Source organism: Cariama cristata, unplaced genomic scaffold (assembly GCF_000690535.1).
Source record: "Cariama cristata isolate BGI_N322 unplaced genomic scaffold, ASM69053v1 scaffold18626, whole genome shotgun sequence".
Lineage (NCBI taxonomy): Eukaryota > Metazoa > Chordata > Aves > Cariamiformes > Cariamidae > Cariama > Cariama cristata.
In genome coordinates this window covers 4,169-18,709 of record NW_009624014.1, presented here as the reverse complement: position 1 = coordinate 18,709, position 14,541 = coordinate 4,169, and the positions used below count along the sequence as shown (strand labels likewise).

General features: G+C 45.7%; 1 protein-coding gene across 1 annotated transcript; it reads left to right on the top strand.

The window, feature by feature from the left end:
- The first annotated feature begins 265 nt into the window (after positions 1-265).
- Positions 266-13,626, top strand: AQP3 (aquaporin 3 (Gill blood group)). Its single transcript, XM_009703009.1, has 6 exons — positions 266-448; positions 9,573-9,699; positions 9,867-10,004; positions 11,510-11,628; positions 12,388-12,605; positions 13,317-13,626. The coding sequence occupies exons 1-6, from the start codon at positions 341-343 to the stop codon at positions 13,483-13,485; spliced, it is 879 nt and encodes a 292-aa protein (XP_009701311.1). The 5' UTR covers positions 266-340; the 3' UTR covers positions 13,486-13,626.
- The last annotated feature ends 915 nt before the right edge of the window (positions 13,627-14,541 follow it).

The following is a 14,541-nucleotide window of genomic DNA, read 5'->3' as shown; positions in this document are numbered from 1 at the left end:
TCATGTTTTAGGTGGTAAGTGATGAAAACAGCAGGGGTTTGAGCAAGACATCTTTGCCACATTTAATTCCTCCTTCTTCTGAAACTCCTGAATCTTGTACTAACCTATGTGAGCAATAAAGAAAATGAAGAAAAGCACTCACTTTGTCTCATGCTGAAAAGGAGGGAAAAAAAGAAAGTTGCATTTGAAGAGTGGGTGGAAGGGGTGTGGTTACCCAGGAGGTGTGTCAGGGATCGCTGAACTTATAAGCAAAGGCAGCTCTGCTGGGGAAGAAACCTTGCTGAGACTTTGTTAGCTCCTGCTTTTTCTCTGACAGCACTTGAAGGGCACGTCTGCTGTGATGGGAAGGCAAAAGGATGTTCTTGCTGCTATTGAGGATCACCTGAAGATCAGAAACAAACTGGTGCGGCAAGCACTGGCTGAGTGCCTGGGGACGTTGATCCTGGTGGTGAGTCTGTGCTGTGGTGTGGGGATGCTCTCTAAACCCTGGGTGTGGGGGGAAATTGTCCCAGTGAAGGGGCTGCACTGCTGGCAGAGTTTGCAACGGTGATAAGCCCAGGTCTGGTGCAACCTGCTGCAAGGGGACTGGAGAAGATGTCCCTACCCAAAGGAAAAAAAAATGATGCAAGTTGCTTTAGGGTGAGCTTTGGGGTTGTTGGCAAAGGGTAGGCTCTGCAGAGCTTGTTGGGTGTTTGGGGGATTTTGTGTACCTGTGAAGTGCAGGGAGCAAAATGTCTCTGTGCAAGCAGCAAGTGTTTTGGTAGAGCTCATGCAAAACTTCCTTTCTGTCTGCCCTGGAATATTTTCTTGGCAGTGAAATACTTAAAGTGTTATCACCCAGGGAAGTGAAAGGTTTTTCCTCCCTTCTCTTTGTTTCCCTTTTGCATCCTATGAAGAAGAAGTAGCCAGAACTTAAACTGTTGCAGTGTTATTTCTACTGTTGGTTGCAGGTTCCCCCAGGTCTTATCGGCGGGGCTGCACGACACCGCAGCAGCCCATGCTGGCAGCTGATCGGGAACTTGCGCTTGCTGTGTGTGTGATGATGCTGAGCTGTCAATTGATATGTTTCTAAGTGGTGAATGGCAACAAAACTCTTCTACCTGTTTTAGTGCTCAGTTTCTAAAGGGATGAGGTATAAAGGATAAAGCAGGGTAGATATCTGTATGAGTGACTTAGTTTGCAGATATTTTGAGTAGCTGTGGCTTGCTTTGAATTCCAAGGCAGATGTGAACAGCTAGGACAGCTGTGTGTGAGGGCTGGGGAGGAAATACTGGTGTAGCAAAACTGGCACAGAGATATCTGGCTTTGGGCATCTGAAAATGTAGGACTTCCCAATGGACCACAGGTTTGGTGTGTTGTTGCAGCAGAAATTAGTTGGTGTTCACACAGTGAATATGTGCAGGTGAAAGTTCCTCTGAAGTGGGGTAAATCCAGGGCAATCCTACAGGTTCTGATGGAGTGACTGTGGGTTTACACCTCTTTGTAACTGATGGCAGGACTGTTTGGGGAGAGGTTTAATGGCTGGAGGAGCAGAAATGGAGGAGGTCTTCATGAACCTGCATGAGCACTGAGGAACAACGTGAAAGCACTGACACACAACTTTATGATTTCATAAATAAGACTATTTTTTGATGAGGAAGAGAGAGCTACTGAGTCTTGTGTGGGAGGATGGGGGACTCTGCTAAGACCCTGTAAAATGCTACCACTCTTAAAAGAAAGCAGCTTTGCACAGTGCAATGCCTTTATTGTCAGAGTGACCCTGCTTTGGTGATTTGCAAACAAGTTCTGTTGATTTTTCAAGAAAGGATTATTTGGAATTAAGGTGGGTAGAAGCTGATAAGAAAGTGATTAACAGGTAGAAAGTTGCTGTCTATGAATCACTGATGTTGCTGCTTTTAGTCTCAGGATTGAAGCAAAGTAAGACTTGTAAGGTGGAATAACGATTCCTGCTAGCCAAGTTAATATTGCTGAGAAACATGGCAAGCCTTTAGCCATGTGGATCTGAGATTTCAACAGGGCTCATGATCCAAAAAATGTTATTTCTTCTTCTGATTCTACTAGTTGGCACAACAGAGACTACTTTACCCTGCAGTCTTGCCTCTCTGGGGCAGAGAGGAGTTGGGATGTGCTCAGAGCCTCGTGAAGAGTTTGGTCCAAAATCATAAGCAGCCTCCAAAAAGAGGGTGGTAATGGGCACCCATCAGCCACGTTGGATACTGCACTGGCAGAAGTCGGCAACGCATGCCTTGTCCTCGGACGCACCATACGTGCTGTGCTTTAAAGTGTGTATAAGTGTACACGCAGGAATTCCTGAGCTGGTGGCTGGGAACAGAGAAAATACTGGTTTTAGTGACACACTCAACTCCATCTTGTAGGTCTTGTAAAGATCACCTGGGATCTCCTGCAGCAACTCTGCAGTGGATGGAGGGCTGCTGGTACTCTGTGTCTGTGTGGGAGAAGATGGGGTGGGCTGGTGGGAGAAATGGGAAAGTCCCAAATATGGCAAATGCTCCTGGGTTGTCAGCAGTCAAAAACAGTGTACAGAGAGAGGGAAATGGGTTCCAGGACAGCAAGTCTGCAATATCAGTCTGCTGGGAGTCAATCCCTTTCCATCTTGGAGCTGTCCCAGTCTATTCTTCTTAATGAAGCGACACTTACACTTTTTATATATTTTGCTAAAAAAAAATTTTTTTGCTCCATCCACTCAGTTTCCTTTGCATTTTTTTCTTATCACCTGCCTGAAACAAAGGGCCTTGAAGATTACGTTCTTCCCCTTTCAGATGGCCTGGATAGTAGTTTGAATTGGATAGTCCCAGGAGAGAGATTGTCACTATGTACCTTGCAAAAGTCCCTGCTGCCTGCCCTGCCAGCAGGCTGAGGTGGGTGTGCATGCGTTCGGCTGCGTTTGAGCCCAGTAAACTTCTGTTATAGGCTTCAGATAATAAAATACCTGAGGAAAGACCTGGGATCCCTGAAACTGTCTTTATGGGAGGTGGAGTTAACTGAATACAAGTATGTCTAGAAGAGAACAATATTAGGGATGGCTTTAAGGTTTGATATCACTCACAGTGAAATCAACTTCCCGAGCCCCAAAGGTGAGTGACTGTTTAAATGTTGTAGCTTACTTTAAATTTCACTGTGTAAAGTAAAACTTCTCCCTCTGTGGGTATTGGCACAGCTTCAGCTTCTCCCCTCTTCCCTTTCACTTGTATAATGACCGCAGTGCTCTCAAGCTCTTCTAGAGCAAAGCCATTTCAGACACCTGCAAAGTCTCTTTGCCTCTAAGAATGAGCCTGGTGCTTGGTTTTATTTTTCTTATTTTTAAGGAGGTTGTAAAGATAATGAACACTAAAACAAAATGGTGCCTTTTTTTTTTAAGATAAGAAAAATAATCCAACTAAGGCAGCCAAGCCCTGAATAGTGCAAAGGTGAGGTGCTCTCTACTTGCAAGCTGATTTTGCTGTGTACATCACCGTGCACAACATAGTTTTAGTCTATGGGTAGTGTCCTTACTGTTACGAAAAGAGTAATGCTGACTCTACCTTTCCTTTGATAATTAAGATGACTTTTTTCCTTGTTCAAAATGCACTTTCTGAGTGGTACTTTAGGTTTGAACTTTATACCTATGTTGGGAGCACTGCTTGCTGGCAATAGTTAAGCAAGGCAAATGCTGATGGCATTTTCCGAGTTGCTTGCTGTTTGTGTTACTACTGTAGCAACTCACTAAATCCAGATTTCCAGTGGCAGGCCTCCGAGCCTCCCTTAAAGGCTCAGTCTGTTTGCCTTGCTCTGCTGGCTGTAAATACCAAAGCTGGCTCTGTTTGGTTTTTACATTTGCAAGAGAACTGCCTTGCTGTTTATAAGTGGTTTCCAAGTTGGACTAACTGTGATCCACTGACGTTGAGGCACAAAGAAAGAACAAAACAATTCCTAATTGCTTCTCAATCAGGGCTGCCTTGACTTTGTGGCCAGGTGGGAGCTTTTTGGGGTTTGAGTATATTGCAGATCACAGAAACCAAGATAGCAAAATGGTTGGGATGATCAAGGCAAAGGGAGCCTCATTTAACTGTTGGCAGCACAGAGCTTAAAGTCACTGCTCATCCCGCAGCCATCCAGGGTGGCATGGCAGTTCCCACAGTAACTATTTGATTTGTGCTGATTTTCTTGAACCCAGCCTGTTGCATTTGGAGAATGTGATTATTTTTTTTTAATTTAAAAAAAAATTTTTCTTTCGCTTTGCTAGCCTTTAATAGGGGCTGGAAATCTTTGCTGTAAGCATGCCGAGCACTGCTGGTTCTTCCTGCAAAGGTTCTGTGCTGCTGGGTGTGGAGGTGTGGGAAACAGCTGCTCTGCTGCTCTCCCTCACCTCTTCCACCAGAATAGGTTGAAGCTCTTCATTAACAGTTCAGAACTGTTCCTCTTTGCTGTCCCTGTGAAGGAGCAGGGAGGTTTCTCCCTCCTACAAACAGAACAGTTTGGGCACCAAGACTTGCCCTCAGTAGGGAGCCTGCTTTTCCACAGGAGTGCCCAACACTGTGACCAAAACCCCACCAGAAGTACAGGTCTTTCTAAGAGCTAAAGCCTCCTGATCTGAGGGATACGAGGGATATCAAAACGAACATTTTTGCTTCTTGGTGTGTGTGAACAAGCTAAACAGTGAATTTCTTCTCTGATACCCAACTCCTCTGCTGACGGTTGCTCAGGTTTCTTGTGCTGAGTGACACTCATCTCTCCAGCTTTGTGCAGTGTTGTTGTAGCATGTGATGTATGCGTGACATAACTTTCCTTTGACCCTCTTATCTCTCAAGTCCTGCAGCCCTGCCTGGCTCTGGGACAGCATGCAGTGCAGAAAGGGCTGTAACACGACAGACCGTCTGCTGCTGCCTTTCCCCATAGGACCTTTTCTGTGCAGGATGGCTCCAGTCATGTCCGACAGAAAGCTGGACTGTGAGGTCTAGTGTTTCTCCTTGCTTTGCAAATTGTAAATGATGACCGGTCTGTTTGTTTTGAGAGATGTTTTGATGAAAGGTGAAAGTGATGGTGCTCCTTGCACTGTCTTTATGGCTGGTAGGGGTCATCCTGGCTGCATGGGCCATGGAGTTGGGGAAGATCTCTGCATACTGCTTGAGCAGAAACAGTGATGGGGATGGATCTGTCTTCAGATCTACCCAGCTGCGTTTTGCTCTTTGGGGAAGGCAGCAAGAAGCCATGCGGGAGACTTACAATGCCTTTAGCCCCTTCTTCTCCTCAGGTCAAAGCAAGGAGTTGGGAGGTTGTTTTGAACTGGCTGTAAAGTGACAGTCCTCTGTCCCCTCCCTCTCTCCCAGCCTCCCCCCTCAAAGGGACTGTAGGATAATCCTAAGTTTCAGCCTGATATGAAAAGAGGTGTTTATTTGTGCATAATGCTTAAAAATCTTCCATCAATATCTCAGGGTCTCTTCCTTCAGAGCAGACCCATGGTTTGACTGCCCTTCTGTGTCTTCCCCACTAAGCAGAGTGCAGCAAGGGCTGAGCAGCCTTTCCCATCCACCAAGGTGATTAGGGTAGATTTACAGCAGGCTCCTTGCCTAGTCGCTGGTTCATTTGTTAGCTGAAGAGGAAAGTTGTAATTCAGGTAATAACACTTCTCCTGGGCTATGCCAGCAAAACTTTCCCATCTTGACTTAGAGATCAGTCTGTCTGAAGTCCAAGAGCAAATGCATCCAGGCCTTTTGTGTTGCACCTGAAGGCGTGAAAAAGCACTGACAAAGAAAAGATGAGGCAAGGAAGGGAAGAAACCTGGCTGTTGTGCAGGGGAGTGCTGAGCACTACCTTCCTCCTGAGCTCACATACAGAGCTGCTTTTCACAAGGTCTGTCTGTAAACTCAAGTGGCCTTGCTTCTTCATTAGCTTTTTCAGCTTTTTGTTGTCCTCCAAGCTCCTTTCCTACCAGCCTGACTGCCTCTGGGGCTTTCTTGTGTTCAGCTGTTGAGACAAGTTGTTTTTACCTTGGGTCACAAAGCCAAACGGCCATTCTCCAAACATGCCCTGGACACAGGGAGCTTAAGGTTTCCCTGAGTATGAAGTTTTACCTAGCGACCTGCTAACTTTTCCTGGTTTTAGTGCTGCTGCTTCTGGCTGTCCCCTTCCTTGTACGGGGGGAGTACTCCTCCCTCTGGAGTTTGTCAGGCTCTCCAACCTTGAACCAGTTCAACTCACGGATCCTGCAGAACATGGATTTTGTTATTTTTCACAGTGCAGGGACTTGGATCAGCTCATGAGGAGTGAGAAGGCTCCCTTTTGGCAGGGAAAGCCATTCGATCTGCTACAGCCAGTAATATGGAAACAGGGAGCAGGCTTCCATTTAACTGGTTAATGAATGCATTGACCTCAATTCCTAGGAAGGTAGCTTTAATACACCAGAGTAATGCTTTGTTGCAATCACTTTATTAGCACTTTAAAAATGCTTTTGAACTTGGCTAGTGGGTCATAGGGGTATAACAGTTGACTGCTGCACCAACTGCCATGTGAGGTGCTAACCTGGGTTTCTGTCAGCTGGGATGTTCTACTAGTAATTTTTTAAAAAAAGTGAGAGTGGTGAAGGCAGGTTATTAAAATCAAGAGAATGAGGGGTCATGCCACCCGCGAGTGTACACCACTGTTCTGACCATGGTGTTATAATATTGCCTAAGGACTTTTACATCCATTGCATGGACTCAAAAGCCACTGGGATAAATGCTGAATTGCTTTTATTTGACCTTCCTTGCCTTTTGACTCAAGCTAGCTGCTCCTCAACAATTCTCTGCGAGCATTGGAAGAGGGAGACTTTAAAAATGGATGCTGAGGGTCTTCTGTCTCATACGCCTGGGAAAAGGAATTGGAAGGAAAACTAGCAAATAGCAGAAGTGGGAATGGTGTGATTAAAAATTGTGATAGCCACTACCACAACAAAACTGTGTAATGTCAAGCCACTTGCCACAAAAGCATGGGTGAGCATGGTTTGAACTGGTTCCAAATGCCATGGATGGATGTCATGCGTCAGTACATATGTTCCATGCTTAGTGGGCTCCACTGGTGCAGGATGGAATTGCATACACGCGTATCAAAGTTCAAACTTGTCCCTAAATATCACCTTAATCTTTTTATCTGCTGAGGGTCAAATTTTCTACTGTTACTCCGTATTAAGCCGAAAAGTGCTTAGGGCTCATCTGATAAATAATTATAATGCTCCTGTGGAGTACCTCCAGGGTGTTTTTGCATGGCCCATAGACTCTCTTCTGAGGAGAAGCTGGAGAGCTATTGCCAGGTGTAGGATGGGGAATAACCTCTTGAGAAATGGCAGAGCTGGCATTCCTCCAGGTTAAGGGAGGACCTTTGTGGGTGAACAGGGATGTGAAAGGGGAAAGCTTTACTTTGTGGTTTCTGCAACCAAAAGGTATGTGGCTAATGAGCCAACCACCATCCACTTGCAGAACTGCCAGTTCTTTCACAGTGAATAATACAAATACCTTCATCACTAGGAAGAGCCTAGGCTTAACCCTGCCAAACTCAGATGCCCACTGCAGCTTTTTGTGGGCTCATCCTCTCCCTGGTCAGACTCATGTGCTACATGGCCTGAGAAAGGCAAGCTCCATGGCTGAGTACCTTCTCCAAACATCTTTCTAAAGCATGCTGGGGCTCATCCAGAGTTAGGGAGGAACAGATGTCACCCTGGTCTTTAGCCAGTATTGCACAGTTGATGCCATGCTTCCCTCAGTGGTTTGGGCATATCTGGGAATGATGGCTCTGTTTGCACAATAAACGAGACTCATCTATTCTGCTTTTGCCTGGGCATCTCTCTGCCATGGTCTCCCAGCTGGGCAGCTCAGGGTTAGGACACTGAAGGGGTTGTTCTGACTGTACCGGATAGAGAGCAGTGCTGGCTGTCCCTCTCATTAACTAACAAGTTCTACAGGTTCCTTTTTCTTTTATTTACACAAGGTCCTGTGTTGGGGACCTGGCTTCTTGTCAAGAGGCACCTGTGTACAGTGTCCACCTCGTGAGTCAGTCTGCAGCCTACCTGGCTGCTCCTTTCCCAGCAGGCTGAGTGCAGTGTTTGCTTTGTTAGTAATTCATCAGTCCTCAAGGGGATGGGAAGGGATAAGTCAGGTGTGTTTTGGCTTTGCCACTGGTCTGGATCGGGTGTTGCCCAATGGGCATGTCCAGCATTAGCAGGAGAGGTGGACAGCTACCCCTGGTGCCTATTTGGTGACTTATCCCCTAGAAGCAGATACTGTTGCTGCAGCAATTGAGTAATTCTGGGATGATGGAGATCACAGAACCAGAAGGTCTTGGTGTGTGTAGGTATGGGTATGTGGTCAGAAGAAATAAGGCAAGCCTTGATCCCTAGATTTTAGGATTTTGGGAGGAAGTTGTCCTAGTTTAAGGATGCTCTCGGTACTTGCTGATGTGACAATCCCTGGTATACACCAAGAATCAATTCGGGTAGAGTCAGTGGAAGATACAAGCATATAGATTAAGGCACCTTAAATTGCATGGTGGGTAGAGGAAAGACTTGGCAAGGCAGAAAGCCTTCAGCTGCATGAGTGCTGAAGGGAACTGCCAGGGGAAATTGGTTTGGGTTGTTAAGGGTAAACATAGGAAGGATGGCTTTTGGATGTGGTTGGGAAGAGAAAGATCACCCTTTTGGAGCAACCATCTTTGAGAAAGAGCATGTGCCTCCCTTAGCTACTAGGAAATACCCTTTAACACCCAACAGAAACAGTTTTTATGCCTTAAAGTTCTTCAGGCACCCCTGATCTTGGACAGAAGGCCAAGCCTCTGGCTGTGCTGGTGGCAGGCTCTCTGAAATATGGACTTTCCTTGATGGTGCCTGCGCCATGTTGGTGCTGCAGAGACAGACTGGCTGTCTTGCCCTGATCCTTTCTTACATGGTTTTGCCATAGGAAGGATATAGGTGGTTTGGGATGGTGTGGGCTATGCTCAGAGTGCCCACAGCAGAGAGTGTACCTTGGGGCTGGGACAACTGCAGGCACCTCCACTCAAGGAGACAGCCCCAATCCCTCACTGTCAGCCAGTGCCACCTTAAAGAGGACTCCATGAATGTCAGGCTGAATATGGCCTTCTTCAATCATGCCTGTATTTCCAGGTATTAGCAAAATTGTCCCGTGCCAATCTATGTGCTACTGTGTCAAACAATTATTAGCCTTTTTTAACAACAAGGCACCCAGATCCCTCATCTTTACAGCTGTACTGTAAATACCTCAGTCCAGGATGCTATCTGGCTGATTCTTCTCACCTACCACCATGACAAAGACCTCCAGCCTCCTGTGGTCCAATCTTGCTTTTGATTTTTGGTCCTGGTTTCAGTTCCCCCTGCCAGGAGATAGGCTTGTCCTGTGTACTTTCTCCTTCCCTGCTGTCCCTAGAGATAACGCCTAGATATTTTGACTGAACGTTGAAACTTTGAAGACTGAGTCATGGATGGGCTATGATGGTGCATGCAGGTGTAAGTGAAGCAGTTGCAGGCATTGGTCAGCAACTGACCCTGGTGTGAAATGGAGACTAACTTCAATCCTTTTTTCTCCTCCTAGCTCTTTGGCTGTGGCTCCCTTGCACAGATTGTACTCAGCAGAGGGACTCATGGAGGTTTTCTGACTGTTAACCTGGCCTTTGGCTTTGCAGTGATGCTTGGCATTTTGATCTCAGGACAGGTATCAGGTACGTTGTGGCTCCATGTGGGCTGGATTTCAGTTGTGACAATTGTGTAGGCCTAAGTGGCTGTACTTTTCCTATGTGGCATTGGTATGGAAACCAGTGTCCCTTGGCTCCTCTCTGGGATCCAAATTCTGCCCGTAAAACTGCACTAAACACCAACCTCTCTGCAGGTGGACACCTGAACCCAGCTGTCACTTTTGCCATGTGCTTCTTGGCCCGGGAACCCTGGATCAAGCTACCAATCTATGCCCTAGCACAAACCCTGGGGGCTTTCCTTGGAGCTGGCATAGTCTTTGGGTTGTACTATGGTAAGTGCAGAAACTTTGTGTGTGTGTTTCTTGGAGTGAGACTACTACTCTTTGTGACTCGCTGCAGGGAGGCTAGTTTCCAGATCGGAGAGATGCATTTTCTTGCAGAGCAGAGATGTGAGAAACCCCCTTCCTGTGTTTCTGGGAGGGCTTTCCTGTTCTCAAGATGATGGGTTCAAGCCTGCTCAAATCAATCTGAAGGCCAACTAGCATTGTCAATGTGTGAGTCTTTGTCCTTTAGTAACAATCACTGCACCACTGGATGCTCCCTCTTGTATCTACTGTCTGAACTAGAACAGATCTTCCAGAAATGCTGATGAAACACTAGTAGTGATGGAGATTTTGTATCTGTGAACTGTTTCAGAGCCATTTTGTCCTTCATGGTTTAAAAAAAAAATGAAGACTTCAACATGGATGTCTTCCGCATTGTCTCATGTTAGTTTCCAGACAGTGGGACTTCTAGCAGTTTTTGCTGCCCTTGTCAGAGTGATTCTATACCTTGGAGAGCATCCTAGAAATCCAGTTACTCATGGATCTGTTCCTCCTGAGTGGTGTTTCTCATCACAGGGCAATATTCAGTGGGTGAGAACTGACTCCTTGTGCTGGAAATTTCTCTTCCTCAAATATCAAGGGTGGCTTTTTGACTCCTGATGTCTGTTCCTGGCAATAGAAGCAGTGTACCCTGCAGCAGAGCAGAACACGTGGGTCATAGTAGCTTCCACCTGAAGGGAGGAAACTGCCATCCCAGCACTAGCACCAGCTGCTTTTCACTTTAGAAAGAAACAGCGGGACCTACCTTTATCTCTGTAAACATCATGACTCCAGTTCAACACCAGTTCCCTTCTAGTTGGTGGGCTGAAATCTCGTCTTCAGAAGAGAGTTAGTTCCTTCTTAGCTGCTGAAACCATGGAAGATCTGTCTTCAGAAGTGTTTGTTTTTCTCTCCACTGACCATGGAGACATGAGACAGCCCACCTAGGTTAGTTACCCAGCTTCTACATAGTGGTAGGCAAGGGACTGGCTGCTCTACAAGACAGCCCTGAGTGGTGAAACTAATGGTGTATTGGCTTAGTGGAAAGTGCGAGATCAGCCCAAATCCTGGTTGCTGCAGATCAGATTCATAGCAATATCACCAAGACAGATACCACAGCAATTTGGGTACCTTTAGGAGAGTTTTGGAGTCACCTTAGTGTTTACTTTTTGGCTCTAACACTTTCCTGGTGCCTGGCAAACAAGAAATATTAGGAACAGGGACTCAGGCCATCTACATCTGAGCCTGATTGGTGAAATGCTGTGGTGAATCACACCCTAAGTTTTCCAAATAAGTGTTTGCAAAAACATTTGCTGTAGAGCAACACCTAGTAATGTGGTGCTCAGGGAATTCTCTCTCAGTATTCTTGACTCTGTGGAGCCTGCATTTTAGTCATCTTCCAAGCAGAGTCCTCTCTCTGTGTTGGAAAATGACTGACCTCTTTACCTTTCTTTTTTCTTCCCCCTCCACACCAGATGCCATCTGGGCTTTTGGCAGTAACCAGTTGTATGTAACAGGACAGAATGGCACTGCTGGTATCTTTGCCACCTACCCATCTCAGCATCTGAACACTGTGAATGGATTCTTTGACCAGGTAAGAGCGTGCTGGGAGGATGAAGATGCATTTGAAGACAAATTTTCTGGGCATCTCCTTTAGTTAGAGCACAGATTGCGATTTAAAGAGAAGATATTCAGAAAGGGTTTTAGAGCTGACACAATGATGTCACTAGCCCATAGGAAGAGCAGAGACAGAAAGGGCCCTTATAGCAAGAAGGCTTGTGTTAGGGGATTAACCAGTGGTTAATTAATTAACCAGTGGTACAACACCACAGGACACCAGTGGAAAGGATTCTACTTGCTCTCAGCTCCCTGTAGAGCCACAGTGTGAGGAAGGATGGCTCTTCCTCACTCACACTGTACTACTGTGGCTGTTGTGCAACCCAGAGGTCAAATGGGTGTGGGGTGGTGGTTGGTGTTGGAGGTGACTGTCTCCTCCTTAAAATTGCCATCAGCCACAGAGGGATAGCAGCCACCCAGCTGTGGTGAGTTGGAAGCAAGTTCAGGAAGATGCTTTCAGCTTTTCTGGCTGTTCAAACAGTTATTCTTAGCTCTTTTGTGGATAGAGAAAAAGGTAAGGGCTTGATCGAGCCTATGGGCTGCCAAGAGGAGCACATTGCACTCTCCCATTCCTGTGGGTCCTGTCTACTGTGGTCTGATAATGCTATGGGATGACTTATTGTAGCTCTTCCAGTGTAAAGAATAAGTCCTAAATGCATGAGACTTCAGAGGAGTTAAATTGGTTAAAAGATTAATCTGGATGAAATTCTTCTTTTCTCTCCCCTTCCCTGCTCAGTTCATTGGCACTGCCTCCCTGATTGTTTGTGTCTTGGCTATTGTCGATCCCTACAACAACCCTGTCCCCACGGGGCTGGAGGCTTTCACAGTTGGCTTTGTTGTCCTTGTTATTGGAACCTCCATGGGCTTCAACTCTGGCTATGCTGTCAACCCTGCCAGGGACTTTGGGCCTCGTCTCTTCACAGCCATTGCTGGCTGGGGCACCGAAGTATTTTGGTAAGTGCTTGCCAAAGAAAACCTTGTGCATCAAGGGGAAAAAAAAAAATTGAGTCCAAATAGGTGGTAGCTCTGGCACTATAAGGAGTCTTAGCACTCATGAGGTATCTTTGGATTGAATAAGTATTTTTAAAAGACATTGTTTGCTCTGCTCTGACTTCTTAATAAATTGTAGAAGCTACCCAGCTTCTATGTGGTAAGAGCAAGTGGCTGAACTTTGGTATCAAGGAAGAAATCTAGAAGCATCCCTGAGAAGTTCAGGTGTACCGTGAACATGAGCCTGTCATCATTTTTTTTGGTGGTAGAAAATGGAGGGTGTTTGTTATACTTGGATTTTGTTGTTGCTGGGTCTAGTTAAGAGAGTCATGAGCAATGCAGGCTACGTACTGTCAAGGCCTGCTCTCCTGCAAGCGGTTGGAGGGAAGTGAAGTTGCCTAGTTCAAACACTGCAACTGCTTCTGTCCTTTCTTTGTGGAAGGACAGGGCAGAAGTCCTGAAAGTGACTATTCTGAATTGCTTGTCATCTGAACTTGCAGTGGGCAGCAATATCTGCCTTGGAAATTGCTGCAGATATGCGGGTGGTATTGTCTTTTGCAAGTCAATGGTGATGCTTAGAGATAACCAGATCTTGCATTGTTCCAGATCCAAACACAAATATCCTAATACTTAGGCTGTAGTTCTTACCTTGTGCACTTTCTTCTTATTTTCCAGGACTGGTAAGCAATGGTGGTGGGTTCCAGTCGTTGCTCCTTTCCTTGGGGCCATTGCTGGAGTGATTGTCTATCAGCTGATGATTGGATGTCATGATGAGCCTTCTCCACCTGCCACTGAGCAGGAAATGGTCAAACTGGCTAACGTGAAGCACAAGGAAAGGGTCTGAGGAAGCTGCCACCCAGATCTGGCAGACATTCATTACTCAGGACTGCAGCTGGAAAAGAGGAGGAAGGAGTTAAGAAGAGCTTCAAGAACAACAGGAAGAGTTTTGTTTTTTTTTCCCTTGTTTTGAGATATTCTAGCTTTTTGTGTGTGTGTCTATCCCTGTTGTATTTGCTTTAGGCATTTTCCTGTGAGCCTTTCCCCAAACACAGTATTTTTTTAGTAGAAGGGGGTTGAGGACTGTAGGAACTGAGAGAGAAGTGGGCATTGCTGTCCCACACCTCGAACATGGGCCAGGTGTTAAGGAATCTGGAGCTCTTTTGGGCTGTGTTGCTGTCCTTGCCTCCAAGCTTGGCAAACTGCTTCCCTCCAAACCTGTGTCTGCATCTATAAAGTGGGGATCATGAAAAACTTGAATTGTTTTGCTAGCATGGAATAGAAACTCCTACATTCTGGAAAAATATTGCCTGTGATTCTACTGTGGATCAAATTCATGCTTAGTGTTTCTCTAAAGTCAGTAACTTTGCACCAGGATAAACTTGCCTAAAGGATTTTTACTGGCCAAACTTTTTACATCTCCCATGAATTCCTAGAACATTGTATCAATCAGCTGATCCATAACATCAGAGCAGAGAGTGAGAATGCACTGGATTTTAATTTGATATTAAGACAAAGTGTTTCCAAACCGCTTTACCCTGGTGTTCAAATCATAATTTTAATATTGCCAACTCCTAGAAGATAACGTATAGGAGATCCTTGTTCTAGCCAGGGGCTAACCTGGAAAGAAAGCTTGGCTCCCTGTAGCAGCCTTTCTAATTAATCAGCTTTGTATATAAACTGCAAGCAGCTAATAGCCATGTTCCAATGGAATTATGGTGTTGCTAAAGTTGTGTGTGTTCATGTAAATTTCGCAATAGTGTTTTTAAAATAGACTTATATAAATATACTCCTTAAAGCTGTTGCTAAATACCAGGGTTGGGATGAGTTAGTTTAAAGATGTGTGGGACCTGCCCATTCTCTGACAGCTCTGAGATACTGTTGGATTTTCCTGTCGTGGCCT

Coding starts and splice junctions, on each gene's coding strand:
- AQP3 (XM_009703009.1), top strand. CDS start 341: ATGGGAAGGCAAAAGGATGTTCTTGCTGCTATTGAGGATCACCTGAAG. Junction 10,005..11,509: donor AGTCTTTGGGTTGTACTATG/GTAAGTGCAGAA, acceptor CCTCCACACCAG/ATGCCATCTGGGCTTTTGGC. Junction 11,629..12,387: donor TGAATGGATTCTTTGACCAG/GTAAGAGCGTGC, acceptor TTCCCTGCTCAG/TTCATTGGCACTGCCTCCCT.